Source organism: Hemibagrus wyckioides, linkage group LG06, assembly GCF_019097595.1.
Source record: "Hemibagrus wyckioides isolate EC202008001 linkage group LG06, SWU_Hwy_1.0, whole genome shotgun sequence".
NCBI classification, from domain to species: domain Eukaryota; kingdom Metazoa; phylum Chordata; class Actinopteri; order Siluriformes; family Bagridae; genus Hemibagrus; species Hemibagrus wyckioides.
In genome coordinates this window covers 3269573-3290351 of record NC_080715.1, presented here as the reverse complement: position 1 = coordinate 3290351, position 20779 = coordinate 3269573, and the positions used below count along the sequence as shown (strand labels likewise).

Sequence of the window (20779 nt, the reverse complement as noted above, 5' to 3'; positions counted from 1 at the left end):
TATTGAATTTAAAAACGAAATTTTCAAGATTACAAGACTGGATTAATAAAGGATTCATTTTCATCATATGTGTGTGTCCATAAAGTGCTATAATTTGTGCTGTTTATAAGACTGCACACTTCTGACTGAGATCCAGTTCATCCCACTGAGAATTAGTGCATTCTGGGATCTTGTGTCCTAAACTGGAATAGTAACAGATTTCAGGAATTAAATCATTATTCTCAGTCCAGAAGAGAGAAATTCATCACTGGATAAATTTGTACCAAAATTACAGTTAATTCATTTGTACTCAGTAATTAAACATGTGTTGTGTGCTGTTTCTGATGTAACTGATGACTGTAACAGGTTATAACGTGTCTCTGTAAATCTCCTCCTATTAAGGAAGTGTGGAGTCTGAGACGACTGCAGTCCTTCATAAACAGTCTGCAGTGTTCTGCTCTGGTGAGATTTGGTTTATTCTCAGTTTATGGAGAAATCTGAGTCTCATTTTCAGCCCTGTGTAAGGAAGTGTTTACTAACTGGACCTAAACAATCCTGAAATCAGCGTGTGTTTAATTTTTATCAAAGTGAAAGTGAAACTCTGAGCTTCCGGACTGGAGAGAACAACAGCAGCAGTAAAATAAAATGGCTTCTAACTTTTCAGAGGAGGATTTCTCCTGTCCTGTGTGCTGTGAAATCTTCAAGGATCCTGTTGTTCTGCCCTGCAGTCACAGTGTGTGTAAAGTGTGTTTGCAGCAGTTCTGGGAGGCCAAAGAATCCAGAGAATGTCCTGTATGTAGGAGGAAGTCATCTAAGGGGGAACCTCCCATAAATCTGGCCTTAAAGAACCTGTGTGAGACTTTCTTACAGGAGAGAAATCAGAGCTCTTCATCAGGGTCTGAAACAGTCTGCAGTCTGCACAGTGAGAAACTCAAACTCTTCTGTCTGGACCATCAACAGCCGGTGTGTTTGGTGTGTCGGGACTCAAGGAAACACACCAACCACAAATTCTGCCCCATTGATGAGGCAGTGACAGACTGTAAGGTAAATAAAATGTACATCTGAGGTCATGTGCCACAAAAAATGAGAAAGAAGCTTAATTTACTTAACACTTTTTATTTTTTCCAGTATTGTATTTGGGTGTTGATCAGTTTAATCATGTAGTGATAGCCCAGTGGTTAAGGTATTGGACTACTGCTTGCAATGTTGTAAGTTTAAATCCCAGGACACCATATGATCTAAGTTAACAATGTGTACAATAAGAGCTGAAACACAGAGTCTCCATGCAGTGTATTGATTTGTTTCAGGAGGAGATCAAAACTGCACTGAAGCTCCTACAGGAGAAACTGAAGATCTTTAAAGACTGTAAACTGAACTGGAGTCAGACTGCAGAACATATAAAGGTTACAATCATTAACATGGTTTTGATAGAATTCTATTCTCCATCATTGTAAAATCAGTTCTATTTCATTTGATTTCCTCTTCACTGCAGATTCAGGCCCAACACACAGAGCGTCAGATTAAGGAGCAGTTTGAGAAGCTTCACCAGTTTCTACGAGATGAAGAGGCAGTCAGGATCACTGCACTGAGAGAGGAAGAGGAGCAGAAGAGTCAGATGATGAAGGAGAAGATTGAGAAGCTGAGCAGAGACACATCATCTCTTTCAGACACAATCAGAGCCGTAGAAGAGGAGATGAGAGCTGAAGACGTCCTGTTCTTACAAGTGAGGATCATTTAGTCAGTATTTATACTGTGAGAAAGTCAAACTTCTTTCCATCATCAGAAACGTCACATTTCAGTGGTGTAAAAATGTAAATCATATCCACTGATATTTGCTTTGTTGTTTTCCAGAACTACAAGGCCACAGTGAAAAGGTGAGTGATGTGGTTCCTGTCTCTCTGGTTCTCTGTGTTTCTGAATCCAAAGCCACAGCAACACTGACTCCTGAATGTTTTTGCAGAGCCCAGTGCACACTGCAGCATCCAGAGGAGCTTTCAGGAGCACTGATCCATGTGGCAAAACATCTGGCCAACCTGAAGTTCAGAGTCTGGGAGAAGATGCAGGACACTGTCCAATACAGTAAGAGTCTTTCTTTCTTTCTTTAATTGTCTGTATTAACCTTTTTTATTTTGCCTACTGTTTTTCTCCATTTGTTAAGTAGGCCAAAAGCGATTTGAGTATTGTTATTATTATAATTATTATTAGTTTGTGTGTGTATTTTCAGCACCTATAACTCTGGACCCCAACACTGTTCATCCTAAACTCATTGTATCTGATGATCTGACCAGTCTGAGACTCAGTGATGAGAAACAGAAACTTCCTGATAATCCAGAGAGATTTGATGAATATTCGTGTATCCTGGGCTCTGAGGGCTTTAACTCAGGGACACACTGCTGGGATGTTGAAGTTGGAGACTGTACGTACTGGTTAGTGGGTGTGATGACAGAATCTGCTCAGAGGAAGGGGAAGATAATCTCCAGAAGTGGAATCTGGTTTGTGTGGAATAAAGATGGTAAATATTTGGCATGTTCTACACCACAGTCAGTCACTCACCTCTCAGTAGAACAGAAACTCCAGAGGATCAGAGTGAAACTGGACTGGGACAGAGGAAAGCTGTCATTCTCTGACCCTCTCACTAACACACACTTACACACTTTCACACACACATTTACTGATAAATTACTGCCATATCTAGGTGTTTATGGTAAAGAATCTCCTCTAAAGATCCTGCCACTTCAGTGCTCTGTAAGAGTGAATCAGATCAGTTAGAGCTGATAGTTTTATTCCAGATCATTCATGAAATATTGCAGATTAAAAGATTCATATTCTTTGTGAAAGTTTGTTTTTACAGAAGCACTGAACAATTCATTGTGAAAAGTTTATTGAAGTGCTGTGACCTTATTTCAGCTCACCTTGTCAATGAAATCAAAATAATGTGAAAACTGGAAATATTGATAGAATATCTTGTACTGATTACTAAAAATTACATGTAGAATCTAGATATATGCTGAAATTCCAACTTATCTGATGAAATGAAAGTTGATTTAGAGTTAAAATAATTATCTCTTCTGTTGAAATAAAATAATGTGACATTAAGTTTAAATAACTACAAAGAACTTTTTCCTCCACAGCTTTCAGTTCAGGGCTTCAACACACAAATAAACCACAGGAGGAAAATAAAATAATAAAAGTTTGTTTAAATGTAGAATCTGAAATCTGAAATAGATGATTTAATTTTTTTGATGTATTTTAAATCATTTGAAATAAACTGAGACTTTGAAAGCTCATGTCTTTACTGTATTTGTACTTGTTAGCACTATGCTGTTAATCTTGGGTGAAATGTTTAGCTGGCTGTGTGTGTTATGTGTGAAACTGTACAGTGGAGGAGAATTCAAGCTCTCCGTTTCACTCCACCTGCACTTTGTGGTTTTACAAACATCAGATGGATTTGTCACAAATTTCTAAACCATAGGATGGCAGGAGGAGACTCATTAATATTCATGAGTGTATCTCCTTTAGCTACTGATCTTGTTCATCCATTAACTGGTGTGATCACTGAGAGAAACTGGGTGATGTGGAGATACTGGAGCATCTTGATGTTGGGTTGAAATACATGGCTAAGAGTTAGAGTTAAAGACAAATGAGAATTATTGTTACAGTCTGACTGTGTATTAGCCGTTTTTATATTTAGACTAATTGTAGAGATTTATGTTTATTTTGTTTCATTCTTACACAACAGTCATCAAAGATTGTGTGTTACGTCTCGTTCTGAGTGTGGTTTAAGCTACTTTTAAGTTCTTATTCCTGCGATTATTTCTCGACTCACATTGTAAGAATCTTAAAGGACTTAAACATGGAAATAAAATGCAACAAATAATTTGACATGCTGCTCATTTTTGCAGAATAATCTACTGGAAAGAAACAAGAGCTGAAAAAAACCCCAGCTACAGTTCTGCACTTGTATGACTTTCTGCTGTACATTAACTATTAATTTATGGATTCAAGATTCAAAAGGCTTTATTGTCATTTCAACCACATATATCTGACGCAGTACATAGTGAAATGAAACATTTCTCCAGGACTTGGTGCTACAGAAACATACAACATAAAGATCAAATACGAAAAATCAACACAAAGCTGGGACCAAAGTTTTGTCCTAGCCACATAATATGCAAAGTGTGGAAGCTGCATATTGAAAGTCGTACATGTGAAATAAAATCTACAAAATAATGAGTGACCACATAAAGTAACTAGCTGAAAAAAATGTTTTATCATAATACATTGATTCTATTAACATAAAGGTGCTTCAATGAGTCCATCATTGTTCCTGTCCCGAAGAAACCCCATCCTGCTTCCCTCAACAACTACCGCCCTGTAGCCCTGACCTCAGTAGTGATGAAGTGCTTTGAACGGCTGGTCAGAGACTTCATCATCACTTCACTACCAGACACACTGGATCCATTACAGTTCGCCTACCACCCAAACAGCTCAACCGACGATGCCATTTCCCACCTCCTTCACACATCACTCACTCACCTGGACACTAGAAAGGGGAATTATGTTAGAATGCTGTTTGTTGACTACAGTTCAGCATTTAACACTATAATCCCCTGCACACTCACCAAGCAGGAACACCTGGGACTCAGCCCATCTCTTAGTCAGTGGATCTCCAATTTCCTAACTGGCAGACCACAGGCAGTAAGGATGGGCAGACATGTCTCAGCCTCACTCACCCTCAGCACTGGAACCCCCCAGGGTTGTGTTCTGAGCCCCCTGCTGTACTCTTTGTACACATGACTGCATGGCCACTACCAACACCACCAACATTATCAAGTTTGCTGACGACACCGTTGTGGTCGGATTGAGAGACTTTAGACTGCCTGCTAAGGTGCTAAGGAACTTTTATTCCTGCACCATAGAGAGCATCCTGATGGGAAACATCACCACCTGGTTCAGGAACAGCACCATGCAGGACAGACGAGCTCTTCAGAGGGTGGTGCAATCAGCTGAGCGCATCATCCGTACCAAGCTCCCTGACCTGCACTCGATCTACAACAAGCGGTGCTGGACCAAGGCCAGGAAGATTGTGAAGGACCTCAGCCATCCCAACAATGGACTTCTCTCTCTGTTGAGGTCAGGGAAACGCTTCCGCTCCCTGAAGGCCAACACTGAGAGACTGAGGAGAAGCTTCTTCCCGCAGGCTATACGGTCTCTCAATCAGAACCTCACATAGGACTCAACTGATTAGACCTACTATGTTCCTACACTCGTGTTGGAACTCCGACCAACCACACCGGACATTGCACATTACAGGACTGTGGCACACAAACACACAATGTACATCTGCACATTTCAAGACACATATTGTGCACACAATACAACACAAACATACATGTTGCACAGTCTGCCCCCGTTTACATACAAAGAGGACTTATGCACATCTGCAATACCACTGCTCTCATCACCTCATCACCTTATTCCACTTCTTGACCACTCCGTACTGCTGCTGTCTGCACCTTGGACACTTTTGCACACTACACACTATTCACTTTATATAATTTTGCAAAATTTTGTACTGCTGCTGTCTGCACCTTGGACACTATTGCACAACACACTATTCACTTTATATAACTTTATATAATTTTGCATAACACTGTTTTTGTTTTTTTACACTTCCTATATACATATTCTATCTTATTTTATATACAATACATATTCTATATACATACATACATACCTTACTTTATTTATATTTATTATATTTTATTCTATTTTATTTTTCACTTACTGTGAACTTGTTTTTATATTTTCTATTTCGTATTTTTAGTACAATTCGTATTCTTATTTTTTATATTTCATATTTTTATATTTTATCCTTGTCTTTTGTTCTGTCCTTATTCCTTTTCCAAGGGTCAAAACAGTCGTGTAAGCATTTCACTGCATATCATACTGTGTACCATTACGTATGTGACAAATAAAAATTGAATATGATTTTATTTGAATTTAATAAGACTTTTTAAAGTCAGAGCATAACACCTGAAGGAAATCATTAATTTATAGAAGCATATTGAAAGTCATACATGTGTAATAAAATCTACAAAATAATGAGTGACCACATATAAAGTAACCAGGTGAAAAATTTGTTTTGTTTCAATACATTTAACGTTTTTATGAAATAAGACTTTTTAAAGTCAGAATAACACCTGGAGGAAATCATTCATCCATCCTGCATATTAACATTTATAATTATCATGTGATCTTCAACAGAGTCCAAGATTTATTTTGTAACAGATTCTGAGTTCAGCTTCTTCCAGCAGATTAACACCAGATTCACTAAACACATGACAAATATTTCAATCCCAACATATTTAATGTGTTTCAGGGTGCAGCTTTCTTTTACAGTGAGACGTGACAATTCCAGCTGACTTGGTTTACACTTTTTCAGTGAGCACAGTGTGTGAATTGGATGGAAAGATGCTTACGTTATGTCTATACTAAACAGATGTCCTGCTCTTGTGTCTGCTGTATATTTTAGATTACCTAAGAATCAATAAACTGAAAAACACCACCTTATACATTTGTGGTACAGATTTTGATCAGGAATAAATAAGTGAACAATGACAGGATGTATTTCTGTAACTCTAGAAGTCCAAACCACAAATTAATAAGACATTGTACCTGTAACTGGTAGCAAATAGCACACAGTTTGTCTAAACAGAAAAGCACTCAAAGTCCATAAGTTTCCTAATCACAGTGCAGACACGTGAATTCATTCCTGATTTCTTTCTCTCCTGTGTTCCAGCAACAACCTTTGACCCTCCTTCTGGATTAATACCCATGCTGTCTCTGATATAAAATCTAAATATTTCAGTATGTTTTATCTCCTTAAAATGTCATTACCTCATTTACACTGTAACTGATGACACCCATCTATGTAGCTGTTCTACATTTCATAGAGCCCTTCATTATCCTATCTGAACCTACTGATTTTAAACGTTATTCAGTTCTTATAGAACCTTGCTTCTACAGATTCACCTGCTGACACAGTGCAGAGAACTACACTTTCACAAATATGATATTAAATAAAAAATTATAAATATCTTGCATATGCTATGTTTTTTTAACATAATGTGAAATTCTAACAGCCTTTGATTTTTTTTTAAAACTTATTTTTAATAGTTTTAAAATATCTTACAATGTCAGAGTGCTTTAATAAATTAGTTAATAAATTAATAAAATTACATTCATAAACAAACAACCTAGCAATTATAAAGATTACATTTAATATAAAATATTTCTCCTTCTCAATCTTCTAGTTGTTAGGAGTTACTGGGACACTTCCCTGTCAGACCACCAGAGGGGGCACTTTCAGGTGTTTCATGATATCCTGCTTTGTCATTGTTGTTCACGTGTGTTTACATTTACATTTCTGGCACTTGGCAGACGCTCTTATCCAGAGCAACGAACAAATGTGTGTGGCACAATACAAATGTACAAATGTGTTGTGCCACGCCCTTCCTGTTGTTCTGCTTTCCCACTGTGTCACCTGTCTCCCATTTACCCTGATGTTCTGTCCTGTATACACCTGTCTTGTAAACTCAGGAAACAAACTGTGGATGAAAAAAGAATATCTGAACAAAATGTTTTTTGTATAAACACAACTCCAAAACAAATACACAGTTGTTTCAGGAGCAGAGTTACAGAAAGAGCAGCTGGCATCAATGTCCTTTTTACATCTCAAGGAAATAAAGGATTTAACAGGATAATATTTATACAGCAATTTAAATCAAATTTCTCTCATCTTGTTAGATAAATAATACTTACAAGTCCAGATGTATTTCTGTGGTATATTATTGATAAACCATCCCAGTATGACATCACATGAGGGCCAGTGACAGAGTAAAAAAAGTTAAAAAAAAAAAAAAAAAAAAGTGCTCTCAGTCTTTTATTGTGACGGCGACTGAGAAACTCAGTTTATTTGTTTTATTGGGTTGAATATCTGAAATAGCAGCAGCTGAGAAAGAAGACCCTCTCAAGAGCATAATCACACCTGAGGGAATGACATCAAACACAATGGAGAATTAGTTTGCAGATACAGGAACAGAAAAAGCAGTGTAACGGTGGCGACACCCAATTGAACATTTTAACTAAAACATTACTAGTTCGGGCACCAGACAGGGGTTAGCCTGTCAAAATAATTAGATAAGTACCCCGGATTGCCGTCAAACACCACCTATTACATACAACTTAATAATAGTAACCATAGATATGTAAAAAAAGAAATAAATGCACATGAAAGGAAAATGTCCGTTTAAGGTTTGCATATATTTTCTTTAAATAGGAAACTATACATCATACATTTGACCACAATTAAAGATAAACACAAAACTAAACAAAACCATCAAACCCTCACAAAAACCATCAAAAACCCTCAAAAAAAAACCACACAATCTGAGGCGATCGCGAGGTTTCTGTATTCACAGCAGCAGTTTCGAGCCTCTGGTGCTCGATTAGTTACTGTTCCGAACCGAGGATCAAAAAAAAGGGAAACACAAACGAGATTAGATCCAGACGGTCTCTTATTAAGGAAAACAAAGGGCTATGATGTGAAAGAGAAAATAAATAAAAAATACTCACATTAAGGGGAGTTGTTGCGATATGCGAGTGACGAGTGTGTGTGTGTGTGTGTGTGCGCGCGTGTGTGTGTGTGTGTGTGTGTGTGTGTGTGTGTGTGTGTGTGTGTGTGTGTGTGTGTGTGTGTGTGTGTGTGTGTGTGGCAAACCGTGGGCCATCCAGCCGGCAGCGTCGGCTTGGGAACTCGGGACAGAGTTTCACACAGCAGATCTGAAGTGGATCTTCATCATGGAAAGAAGGCATCCAGGTAAAGGCACTTCCCATTCACTCCTGAGACAACACGCGACTTTGTGCTGGCTTTGTGGTCCTGCGCTCGGATATTGATCTCGGCGACCCTCCGGCTTTTACTCCAGCTGTACCCCTGCGTGAGTTTGTGCTCAGCTGATACTGGTGCAGCCACCACCCTGGACACTCGCGGCTTCTTCCTCTGATCCTCACTCAAACAAAAACCCACCATTTTGTTCCTAGACCGCTGTATATATCACTATCTCACTTCCTTCCCCAAATTAAATTCCCGTTCCTATTCGCTGGCCGTCATGACGTTTAGTTGTTTCACTAAACGCCCCCCCCCCCAGAGAAAACAACCCACAGTTGCTGGAAGAGGTTACCAAGATTAAAATCCTAGAAACTCTTCATCTTCAGAGATTCCTGAAATACTTCACGGAGTTTCTGCTTTTCTTGGGCGTCTATCTCTTCTGCAGTGGGAAAACACGGTTTTAAATTGCACACATGGACAGTGCGGACATCTTCCCCAGTGGCCTCCATCGCTACTCTGTAGTTCAACAGGCCCAACTTCTCAATCACCCGGTAAGGTCCTTTCCATCTTGGGGCTAGTTTGGTACTAAAAAGTGGTGAAGTGCACTTGACTGGGAAAATTTCTTACCCACACACAGTCTTTCTATTTAATACAATTTCTCTTCTCTTTTTGTTGTAGCTTCTCAGTTGTCTCTCTGCAGCTTTTCTGCAACACCCTTTTGCTCTCGACTGCAGCTGAGATAACTGTTTAACAAGGCCATAAGAGGGTGTATCAGGAAGAAGATTCTGGCCATGCAGTACCTTGTCTATTGGTCCTTGTAATTTTCTTCCCAGGTGTAGTTCAGCTGGAGACATTCCAATTGTTTCCTGTACAGCTGAGTTGATGGCAAACCTTAGCTCAGGAAGATACTGGTCCCATTTTTGGTGGTTATCCTCAACATATGGTGCAATCATTTGTTTTAAGGTACGGTTCACCCGTTCTGTCATGTTGGTTTGAGGATATGCTGTTGTGGTTTTTTTGATTTATCCTCCATTTTACAGATCTCTTTGCATACAGCTGAAACAAACTGTGTACCTTGGTCAGACAGAATGCAGTTAGGAACACCCCATCTGGTGAGAATTTCCTTCCTGAGGAGAGATGCGACAGTCTGTGCAGTGGCATTCCGCATGGGGAACAACTCAACCCACTGCGAAAAGTAATCTACAAAGACTAAAAGATATTGGTGTTGGTGAGTGCTGCGGGGCAGGGGTCCCGTGATGTCTACTCCTAGCATTTCACTTGGTCGTGAGGTAGTAACTTGTTGGAGTTTTCCCGCAGGCTTTTGGTTTTCACATTTTACAGTCTGGCATTTCACACATCTCTTGACGTGTTGCTTCACGTCTGTCCACATTCCTGGCCAGAAAGCAACATGATGCAGCCTTTTGAAAGTTTAGAAAATTCCTACATGACCACTCAAAGGATGTGAATGATAATGTTGTAGGTTGGTTGGGATCACACTTCTGGGAATATACACTCAAAAATGTACTTGGCCACTGGGTAGGTGAGTCTTGTGAAACAATTTATCTTATCAAATTGCATTTTAAGAAGGTTATCGTCATTGGCCAGTTCTTGAAATATGTGTGCAATTTCTGCATCTTTGTGTTGTTCCTTCCAGATGACAGCATCAGTGACTGGAAACTCTGGATCTTCTTTCTGGGTGGAATAAAGATGGCATTCAGGTCTGGAGTGCATGTGGGAAAGGGCATCAGGTGCCAGGTTAAGTTTTCCTTTGCGGTATTCCACGACAAAATCAAATCTCTGTAGGCGGAGAGCCCATCAAATCAGTCGGCTGGTAGTCTTAGTGGAATTCATCACCCACTGTAAAGCTGAATGATCAGTAACAATGGTAAATAGTTTGGGTTCAAGATAATGTTGCCATTTTTCTAGTGCCCACACTACTGCCAAACATTCTTTCTCTGTCATGGAATAGTTTACCTCTGCTTTGTTCAATGTCCTACTCCCATAGGCGATTACCTCCTCCAGGCCACTGTTTTTCCTTTGGGCCAAAACTGCACCAAGTCCAGTGTCGCTGGCATCAGTATAGACCACAAATGGTTGTTGCAGATCAGGATGACCTAATATGGGAGATGAAATTAGACAGGCTTTCAACTGATCAAAAGTTTCCTGACATTGCTGTGTCCACTGAAATGGGCAACCCTTTTTCTTCAGTGCATTGATAGGTTCAGCGACCTGAGAGAAGTTGGGCACAAATCTGTGGTACCATCCTGAAAGTCCTAGAAAGGTTCTTTCAGGTTGGCAGGCACAGGGTAAGAACGTATGGCTTCCACTTTACTTGGGTCTGCTGTAATGCCTTTGATGTTCACCACATGACCAAGGAATGTCAGTTCCTCCAGACAGAATTTGCTCTTTTTCAGGTTGATGGTTAAACCAGCAGTTTGCAATCTAGAAAGGACAATTTGGAGATCCTGGAGATGCTGGTTCAGAGATGGGGAGTATACAATGATATCAATGTACACAAAACATATTTTCCCTCTCAATTCTCCAAGAATAGTTTCCATCAACCTCTGAAATGTTGCTGGGGCATTTTTCAGTCCAAAAGGCATCACATTAAACTGAAGGCGGTCTTAGATTTGCTCTCAGGGTCCATCATCACCTGCCAGTAACCACTGTTCAGGTCAATAGTGGAAAAGATAACTGCTCCTGAGAGAGACTCAAAATCTCAGTGATGTTAGGTAGAGGATAAGCATCTCTCTCAGTGATGGCATTTACCTTACGGTAATCAACACAGAACCTCAAGCTCCCATCCTTCTTCAGGACTAACACCACCGTTGAGGCCCAAGCAGAGTAAGACGGTTCCACTATGCTATTTTCCAGCATTTCTTTAAGTTGTTCCTTTACAACCGCTTGTTTCTCAGGGGTTAGTCAATATGGTTGTTGCTTTATGGGAACTGGGTGAGTGGTGTAAATACAATGTTGAAGAACAGTCGTCCTTCCAAGCTTCATGAACAGCCATCTCTAACAAGGTTTGGTCATCCAGATAGGTTAATGGTGGTGATGGTGTGAATTGAAATGGAGGAATAGAGCTGAATACTGAAAGTGTTTTGTTTGAATGTGGAGTTTGGGAATTCTTTTCCAAATGTGGGGATCTTCCAACAGGAACGCTGGCATATCCTGGTTGAAAAGGATAGTCTTCCTAGGGGTTTGCCTTGAAGGAATATTTCTGGTCAGCTACATTAATCTGCAGACCACTGGAATAAATGAAGTCCAGGCCTAAGACAACAGAATAAACCAGGGCCTTGGAGGTGAGAATGGCAGCATGAGTAGGAAAGGTTTTGTGGTGAAGTGTGATCTGAACATTTGTCCATCCTAAAGGCACTTCGGCCTCTCCATTCACCAAATAAAGTGGACCAAGGGTCCAGGGATGAAGGCTGGTAGGGGGTTCCAGTTCCTTCCAGAGACTCTCATGGAGAAGGGTATAACTTGCTCCCGTATCCAAGATAGCTTTTCCTCTCCAATCTCCAATATGAACAGGTACGACCAACTGTTGAGGTATGGAAACAAACTTATTAGTGGCAGACTTATTGGATGACTTTGTAGGAAGTGAAACTGACAGGGCATTACTGGATGGTGATACTCCATGCTTCTGTGGCTGGAAGGAACGTTTATTTCCTGCAGATGGATGCTGACTGGATGACTGGGTCACCGCAGGGAGGAATAGAGTGGACAGTTACCTGGTGGATGCTATCCTTTACATCTCCAGCACTGGACTGGTGGCCTTTCAACAGCTCGATTGACGGTAGGGCTCTGTGGTTGAGTCATCCGTCCTTCATAGTGTAACTGCTGAACATAATCTTTCTCCAGCTGAAAGCCTAGTTTCACCATCTCATCCACTGTATTTACTCTGCTACGAAATTGGCTGGCTAGGTAAGGCTTGATGTTTTTGAGAATCACTTTTACTAGCTTACTATCCATTAGGGAGGGCTTCCACCGTTTACACAGGGCTCTGTATGAGAAAGCAAAGTCTCTGATTGATTCCTTTTCTGCCTGTGTTCTAGTTCGGACCCTCTCCGCCAGCTCATCTTCATAGTCCTCAGAGAGGAAGGCTGAGAGGAAAGCAGTTTCAAACTCGTTCCAGGTAGTAACAGAAGATCGAACAACTTCCCACCAATCACGTGCTGTGCCATATAGGACAGTGAGGAAGGTAGCCAAGAGGTCAGCATCAGTCAGGGAATGTAAGGCCAAAAAGTCCTGACAGCGAGCTAGATATAACAGTGGATCAGTATCATCTCAAGGTCTTCCAAATGTTGGAAAAGTTAGTTTCAAATGATCACTTTTGACAGCAAGCGGTGGAAGTGTCAATGGAGCAGTCACTGAAGGAGCAGATGAAAGACTGGTTCCGGGTGCCGATACTGGTGAGGTCTTTGAAAGGTCTGCCACTTGCTTTTCATGTGTTTTGAAATATTTCCTCATTTCCAAATGAAGATCTTTTAGGTGGTCTCTGATGACATGTAGTTGAGTGCTACAGTGCTGAATCTTGTTGGAAAGGTTTTCATGAATCTTCCCACATTCTTGTGTAGCTCGAATATCCTTTTGTAATTCCACCTAAACCTGTTCGACCATGAAGGTAATTTCACTTCTCTGGACTTCTTCTGCCACCATCACCTTCAGGGCTTTTGTCAGTTGATCTATGCTTTCTCCCTCATCTCGTCTCCATGCAGTTACCATATCCAAGATTTGCTGATGGTTGTATTCCACCTTTGCAGCCAGAATTGCAAGCTTTTCCTCATGTAAAGAATTGGATTTTACAGATTCTTAGGTAAGTTCTTTCACAGCTTTTTCTTGCTGTTTTATGCAGTCAATTAACTGATCCCAGTTTCCTTGAACATGGGTGGTGAGCTGATGGATTTCCCTTCCTGGAGTAGGGAGGTAGCCAGGGAGGTCATGCTGCATTGGTGAGGAGGGAGGTGAATCTCCAGCGGATGCACTGGTACACAGTTGCATCGGGTCAGGCTCACATGAAGGACTGCCACCTGGAGCTGTGGTGGAAAAATGCACTTGGGACCTGGGGTGGGGTGCAACGTGTGTGGGTGTAGAGTGATAGCTGGGAACCTGAATAGGTGGAAGAAATTGTCCTTGTTGCACGGGTGGCCAAAGAGGAGTGTCTATGTCTGGGAGATCAATTTCCACAGAAGTTGAAGAGGAAAGGGGAGTAGTGGCCATGTTCGTATTGTGTTCGTAAATGTGTGGGCAATATGAAATGTTGGGCAAATAAAATCAAAAAAGAAATACTGGAATGTATGGGTTTGTTTGGGGGCAACAGGGCAAGATTTATAAGATTGTAAACAATATGTTCAAAATTTACAAGAGGTTTAAAGTTTTTCCCCCAACACAGAGGTTCAAAACACCACACAGTTTAACCCAGTAAACATATTAAACATTAAACCCAGTAAACACATTAAACTCAGTAAACACAGTAATTCAAGTTCAAGTCTTTCAGTTCATGCACTTTTTTTTTTTTTAGTTCAAGTCCCTGTTCGGGCGCCACTTCTGTAACGGTGGCGACACCCAATTGAACATTTTAACTAAAACATTACTAGTTCGGGTGCCAGACAGGGGTTAGCCTGTCAAAATAATTAGATAAGTACCCCAGATTGCCGTCATACACCACCTATTACATACAACTTAATAATAGTAACCATAGATACACTATATTGCCAAAAGTATTCACTCACCCATCCAAATAATCAGAATCAGGTGTTCCAATCACTTCCATGGCCACAGGTGTATAAAATCAAGCACCTAGGCATGCAGACTGTTTTTACAAACATTTGTGAAAGAATGTGTCGCTCTCAGGAGCTCAGTGAATTCCAGCGTGGAACTGTGATAGGATGCCACCTGTGCAACAAATCCAGTCGTGAAATTTCCTTGCTCCTAAATATTCCACAGTCAACTGTCAGCTGTATTATAAGAACGTGGAAGTGTTTGGGAACGACAGCAACTCAGCCACGAAGTGGTAGGCCACGTAAACTGACGGAGCGGGGTCAGCGGATGCTGAGGCGCATAGTGCGAAGAGGTCGCCAACTTTCTGCAGAGTCAATCGCTACAGACCTCCAAACTTCATGTGGCCTTCAGATTAGCTCAAGAACAGTGCGCAGAGAGCTTCATGGAATGGGTTTCCATGGCCGAGCAGCTGCATCCAAGCCATACATCACCAAGTGCAATGCAAAGCGTCGGATGCAGTGGTGTAAAGCACGCCGCCACTGGACTCTAGAGCAGTGGAGACGTGTTCTCTGGAGTGACGAATCGTGCTTCTCCATCTGACAATCTGATGGACGAGTCTGGGTTTGGCGGTTGCCAGGAGAACGGTACTTGTCTGACTGCATTGTGCCAAGTGTAAAGTTTGGTGGAGGGGGGATTATGGTGTGGGGTTGTTTTTCAGGAGCTGGGCTCGGCCCCTTAGTTCCAGTGAAAGGAACTCTGAATGCTTCAGCATACCAAGACAGTTTGGACAATTCCATGCTCCCAACTTTGTGGGAACAGTTTGGAGCTGGCCCCTTCCTCTTCCAACATGACTGTGCACCAGTGACCAAAGCACAAAGGTCCATAAAGACATGGATGACAGAGTCTGGTGTGGAGGAACTTGACTGGCCTGCACAGAGTCCTGACCTCAACCCGATAGAACACCCTTGGGATGAATTAGAGCGGAGACTGAGAGCCAGGCCTTCTCATCCAACATCAGTGTGTGACCTCACAAATGCGCTTCTGGAAGAATGGTCAAAAATTCCCATGAACACACTCCTAAACTTTGTGGACAGCCTTCCCAGAAGAGTTGAAGGTGTTATAGCTGCAAAGGGCGGACTGACATCATATTGAACCCTATGGATTAGGAATGGGATGTCACTTAAGTTCATATGCGAGTCAAGGCAGGTGAGCGAATACTTTTGGCAATATAGTGCAAGTCAAATCAGTTCTATGTGGAGTTCTGGTTGAGAGACCGTATAGCCTGCGGAAAGAAGCTTCTCCTCAGTCTCTCTGTGTTGGCCTTCGGGGAGCGGAAGCGCTTTCCTAACCTCAACAGAGAGAACGGTCCATTGTTGGGGTGGCTGAGGTCCTTCACGATCTTCCTGGCTTTGGTCCAGCACCGCTTGTTGTAGATTGAGTGCAGGTCAGGGAGCTTGGTACGGATGATGCGCTCAGCGCTCAGCTTGCTCCCGTATCCAAGATAGCTTTTCCTCTCCAATCTCCAATATGAACAGGTACGACCAACTGTTGAGGTATGGAAACAAACTTATTAGTGGCAGACTTATTGGATGACTTTGTAGGAAGTGAAACTGACAGGGCATTACTGGATGGTGATACTCCATGCTTCTGTGGCTGGAAGGAACGTTTATTTCCTGCAGATGGATGCTGACTGGATGACTGGGTCACCGCAGGGAGGAATAGAGTGGACAGTTACCTGGTGGATGCTATCCTTTACATCTCCAGCACTGGACTGGTGGCCTTTCAACAGCTCGATTGACGGTAGGGCTCTGTGGTTGAGTCATCCGTCCTTCATAGTGTAACTGCTGAACATAATCTTTCTCCAGCTGAAAGCCTAGTTTCACCATCTCATCCACTGTATTTACTCTGCTACGAAATTGGCTGGCTAGGTAAGGCTTGATGTTTTTGAGAATCACTTTTACTAGCTTACTATCCATTAGGGAGGGCTTCCACCGTTTACACAGGGCTCTGTATGAGAAAGCAAAGTCTCTGATTGATTCCTTTTCTGCCTGTGTTCTAGTTCGGACCCTCTCCGCCAGCTCATCTTCATAGTCCTCAGAGAGGAAGGCTGAGAGGAAAGCAGTTTCAAACTCGTTCCAGGTAGTAACAGAAGATCGAACAACTTCCCACCAATCACGTGCTGTGCCATATAGGACAGTGAGGAAGGTAGCCAAGAGGTCAGCATCAGTCAGGGAATGTAAGGCCAAAAAGTCCTGACAGCGAGCTAGATATAACAGTGGATCAGTATCATCTCAAGGTCTTCCAAATGTTGGAAAAGTTAGTTTCAAATGATCACTTTTGACAGCAAGCGGTGGAAGTGTCAATGGAGCAGTCACTGAAGGAGCAGATGAAAGACTGGTTCCGGGTGCCGATACTGGTGAGGTCTTTGAAAGGTCTGCCACTTGCTTTTCATGTGTTTTGAAATATTTCCTCATTTCCAAATGAAGATCTTTTAGGTGGTCTCTGATATATGAACACCGAGGTATCTGAAGCTGTCCACTCTCTCCACTGGGCTCTCGATGATCACAGGGTTCTGGTAGCTCCTCTCCTGCTTTTTGCTGAAGTCCACTATCAGCTCGTCGACGTTAAAGAGGAGGTTGTTCCTCTGGCACCAGTTCTCCAGATTCCTAGTCTCCTCCAGGTAGGCCGTCTCATTGTTACAGGGCTACAGGGCGATAGTTGTTGAGGGGTTTCTTCGGGACAGGAACAATGATGGACTCTTTAAAGCATGTGGGGATTACCGACTGGGTTAAGGAGAGGTTGAATATGTCTGTGAACACAGGTGCTAGCTGGTCAGTGCAGGCTCTGTGGATTCGAGCCTGAGATTCCATCTGGTCCTACTGCTTTCCCGGTGTTCACTCTCCTGAAGGCTCTCCTCACGTCATGCTCAGAGATGATGAACATGTTTCCGGTGTTGGCATTCTCTTCCTGTCGAGGCAGCCATTAGCATTAGCTTTAGCATTAGCATCGTTAGCTGGAGCCTCGAAGCAAGCATAGAAGGTGTTCAGCTCATCTGTATGATAAAATCAAATGAGTCATTTGAAGAAAGTGTTGTTCAGAGAGACTCATTTAAAGGGAGTCATTTCCAGTGTGTCTCATATCATTTCATATATAGGTTAGATTTTTATTCTCTATTCACTTTTTACATTTTGTTTGTATTTTTCTGAGTTCTCATATGCTGATGATTTAAAATGCCACATAACATTTTTTATAACGTGTCCTTTAATTAGTGAACAAACTCAAAAATGATGATCAGTTGTGTTTGCAGAAATGCAAGAGGAAATGCATTTAAAGTGATTTATTCAGGTTTTCTCCTCAATTTCATTGTACATTTTAAAATAAATCACTGAAATATGCAATAGAAAATCATTTGTTCAGTTTTATATAAAAATCTATCATTTGTTTTAAAATGTTATACTTGCTGTTAAATAATAATATAAAAAACAGCATTTTAAAATAAATTATGGCTTATATTTATGAAATTAAATGAAAAATAATGTTCATTTAATGAATTTCTGTAGACTTTGCTATAAATCATATGGCATTGCTCTCATGGTGAGAAAAGTGACTGACTGAATGGATAAAAAGTGTCTCAAGCAATAAGGAAAAAGTTTTACTGTAATACACGTTTATTCCTGAGATTGGTGGGACTTTTATACTGTCCCCTTCAAACAGCAAGACCAATTCTATTATTTCTGCTACACTCCATTACTTATGAAATCTTAGGTCTGAAATCAAAAGACGATAGATCAGAATTTCATTTCCTGATATTTACATCTGGATGTGTTCAACAACTCAGAACATGGCACCTTTGGTATCAGAGCACCCAATTTTTATGTGGCCACAAGTATTGGAACAGCCACTCTTACAGGACATGGATGTAGGCAGGAAGCCTGGAGTTGTCCCTCCACTGTATGCAGGGTTGGTGTATCTCTAAAGCATGTGACTTTCTTACCCTTCTGCCAGTAAGAATGTGGCCTTCATGTAAATCCATGCAGTTCAGTTCAGTTGGACATCCCGTATGGGCTGGTGAGGATCTCAGTGACTCAAACACAAGTGTGTGCTCCAAAGCTGGAGTCTTGAGGGAGTACAGTCACAGAGGAATCTCACCCTCTTTCAGAAAGTCTATAAGCAAGTCATTAAATACCATCTTTAGCACTGCCATACACAGCAGCAGCTGCTACTCACTATACACTCACTTCATCTTCACATCAAACATCAGAATAAAACATTAGGAAACATCTTTTTATAACGTTCTTTTTTTATTCATTCTTTATTTTTATTTTTATTTTCTGGCCCATAACGGTTTAGTACAGCGGACAAGGCAAGGGTTCACAACAGCAGTCGCATTTTCAGGAGAGGAAATGGTGGATGTGTAACGCTTAAACAGAATTAAAGTCCTCTTGGTATTGATAAAGGATCTGATTAATACAAGGTTTTTTTCTCACTTATGTTTATTCTCTCATCACACTCTGTTATACTCAATGAGCTTCTTCCCCAGTATCTTCACTGTGTCTCTCAGAGTCTCCACCTCAATTCTCAGGTCAGCGTTCTCCTTCTCCAGCTGAGCGATGGTCTCCACATCATCCACAGCTTGAGCCAAAGTGACCTGAAAGAAGAATCACACTATAAGGCTCCAGTGACTTTATTCACTTCTACACACACATTCAGACACTTTTAAATACTGACTCATTACTCATGAGAACAGTCTAAATGTATTGTAGGGAAAAGGACAAAATATGAGGAAATACATACACACACACAGAGACACACAAATACAGAGACATACACAAATACACACAAACATACACACACACACAGACACACACAGACACACAGACATACAAACACGTACACACAAATATACACACACACAGACATACACACACACACATACGCAGACACACAGACACATACACACAGAAATACATACACACACATACGCAGACACACAGACACACACACACACACACACACACAATAGCAGATTCATGAAGGGAAATGTTTACCTTCAGAAACTCCTCTTTGTTGATCAGAATCTTCTTCATCTCATCTTTCTCCTCCTCCAGCTGATGGATGGTCTCCACATCTTTCTGATGTTTCTCCTCAGCTTCAGCCAGAGTGACCTGAAAGAAGAAGAATTAAGGCTTAGTGACTTTATTCACTTCTACACACACATTCACACACTTTTAAATACTGACTCATTACTCATGAGAACAGTCTAAATGTATTGTAGGGAAAAGGACAAAATGTCCCTGAAATATGAGGAAATACACACACATACACACACACACACACACAGACACATACACACACACACACACACACACACAGACAGACACAGACACAGACACACACACAGACAGACACACACACACACAGACAGACACACACACACAGACAGACACACACACACAGACAGACACATACAGACACACACATACACAGACACAGACATACACACACACACACTCACACAGACACACAGACAGACACACTCATTCTGATGTTTCTCCTCAGCTTCAGCCAGAGTGACCTGAAAGAAGAAGAATTAAGGCTTAGTGACTTTATTCACTTCTACACACACACACACACACAGACACACACACAGACAGACACACAGACAGACACACACAGACAGACACACACAGACACACACACACACACAGACAGACACAGACAGACACACACAGACACACACACAGACACAGACACACACACAGACACAGACACAGACACAGACACACACACAGACACACACACAGACACACACACACAGACACACACACACACACTCACACACACACACACACACAGACACACACACAGACACACACAGACACACACACACACACACACACAGACACACACACACACAGACACACACACACATACACACAGACACACTCACACACAGACACACACACACAGACACACACACAGACACACACACAGACACACACACACAAACATACACACAAACATACACACAGACACAGACACACTCACACACACAGACAGACACACAGACAGACACACACACAGACACACACACAGACACACACACAGACACACACAGACACACACAGACACACACAGACACACACAGACACACACACAGACACACAGACACACAGACACACACACAAA

The 20779-nt window shown here is 41.5% G+C and overlaps 1 protein-coding gene across 2 annotated transcripts in view; it reads left to right on the top strand.

Moving 5' to 3' along the window:
• Window positions 1–381: 381 nt before the first annotated feature.
• Window positions 382–20779, top strand: part of LOC131354691 (zinc-binding protein A33-like) — a 166155-nt gene continuing 145757 nt past the window's right edge. The window contains exons 1-6 of one of the 2 annotated variants that reach the window (XM_058392632.1): window positions 382–1023; window positions 1287–1382; window positions 1472–1702; window positions 1831–1853; window positions 1940–2058; window positions 2204–3251. In XM_058392632.1, the coding sequence (XP_058248615.1) occupies window positions 625–1023; window positions 1287–1382; window positions 1472–1702; window positions 1831–1853; window positions 1940–2058; window positions 2204–2748 (1413 nt within the window). In that variant the 5' untranslated portion in view covers window positions 382–624 and the 3' untranslated portion in view covers window positions 2749–3251. Of the gene's footprint in view, window positions 1024–1286; window positions 1383–1471; window positions 1703–1830; window positions 1854–1939; window positions 2059–2203; window positions 3252–20779 lie in introns of those variants that run through there. The other variant, XM_058392633.1, reaches the window with a different exon arrangement.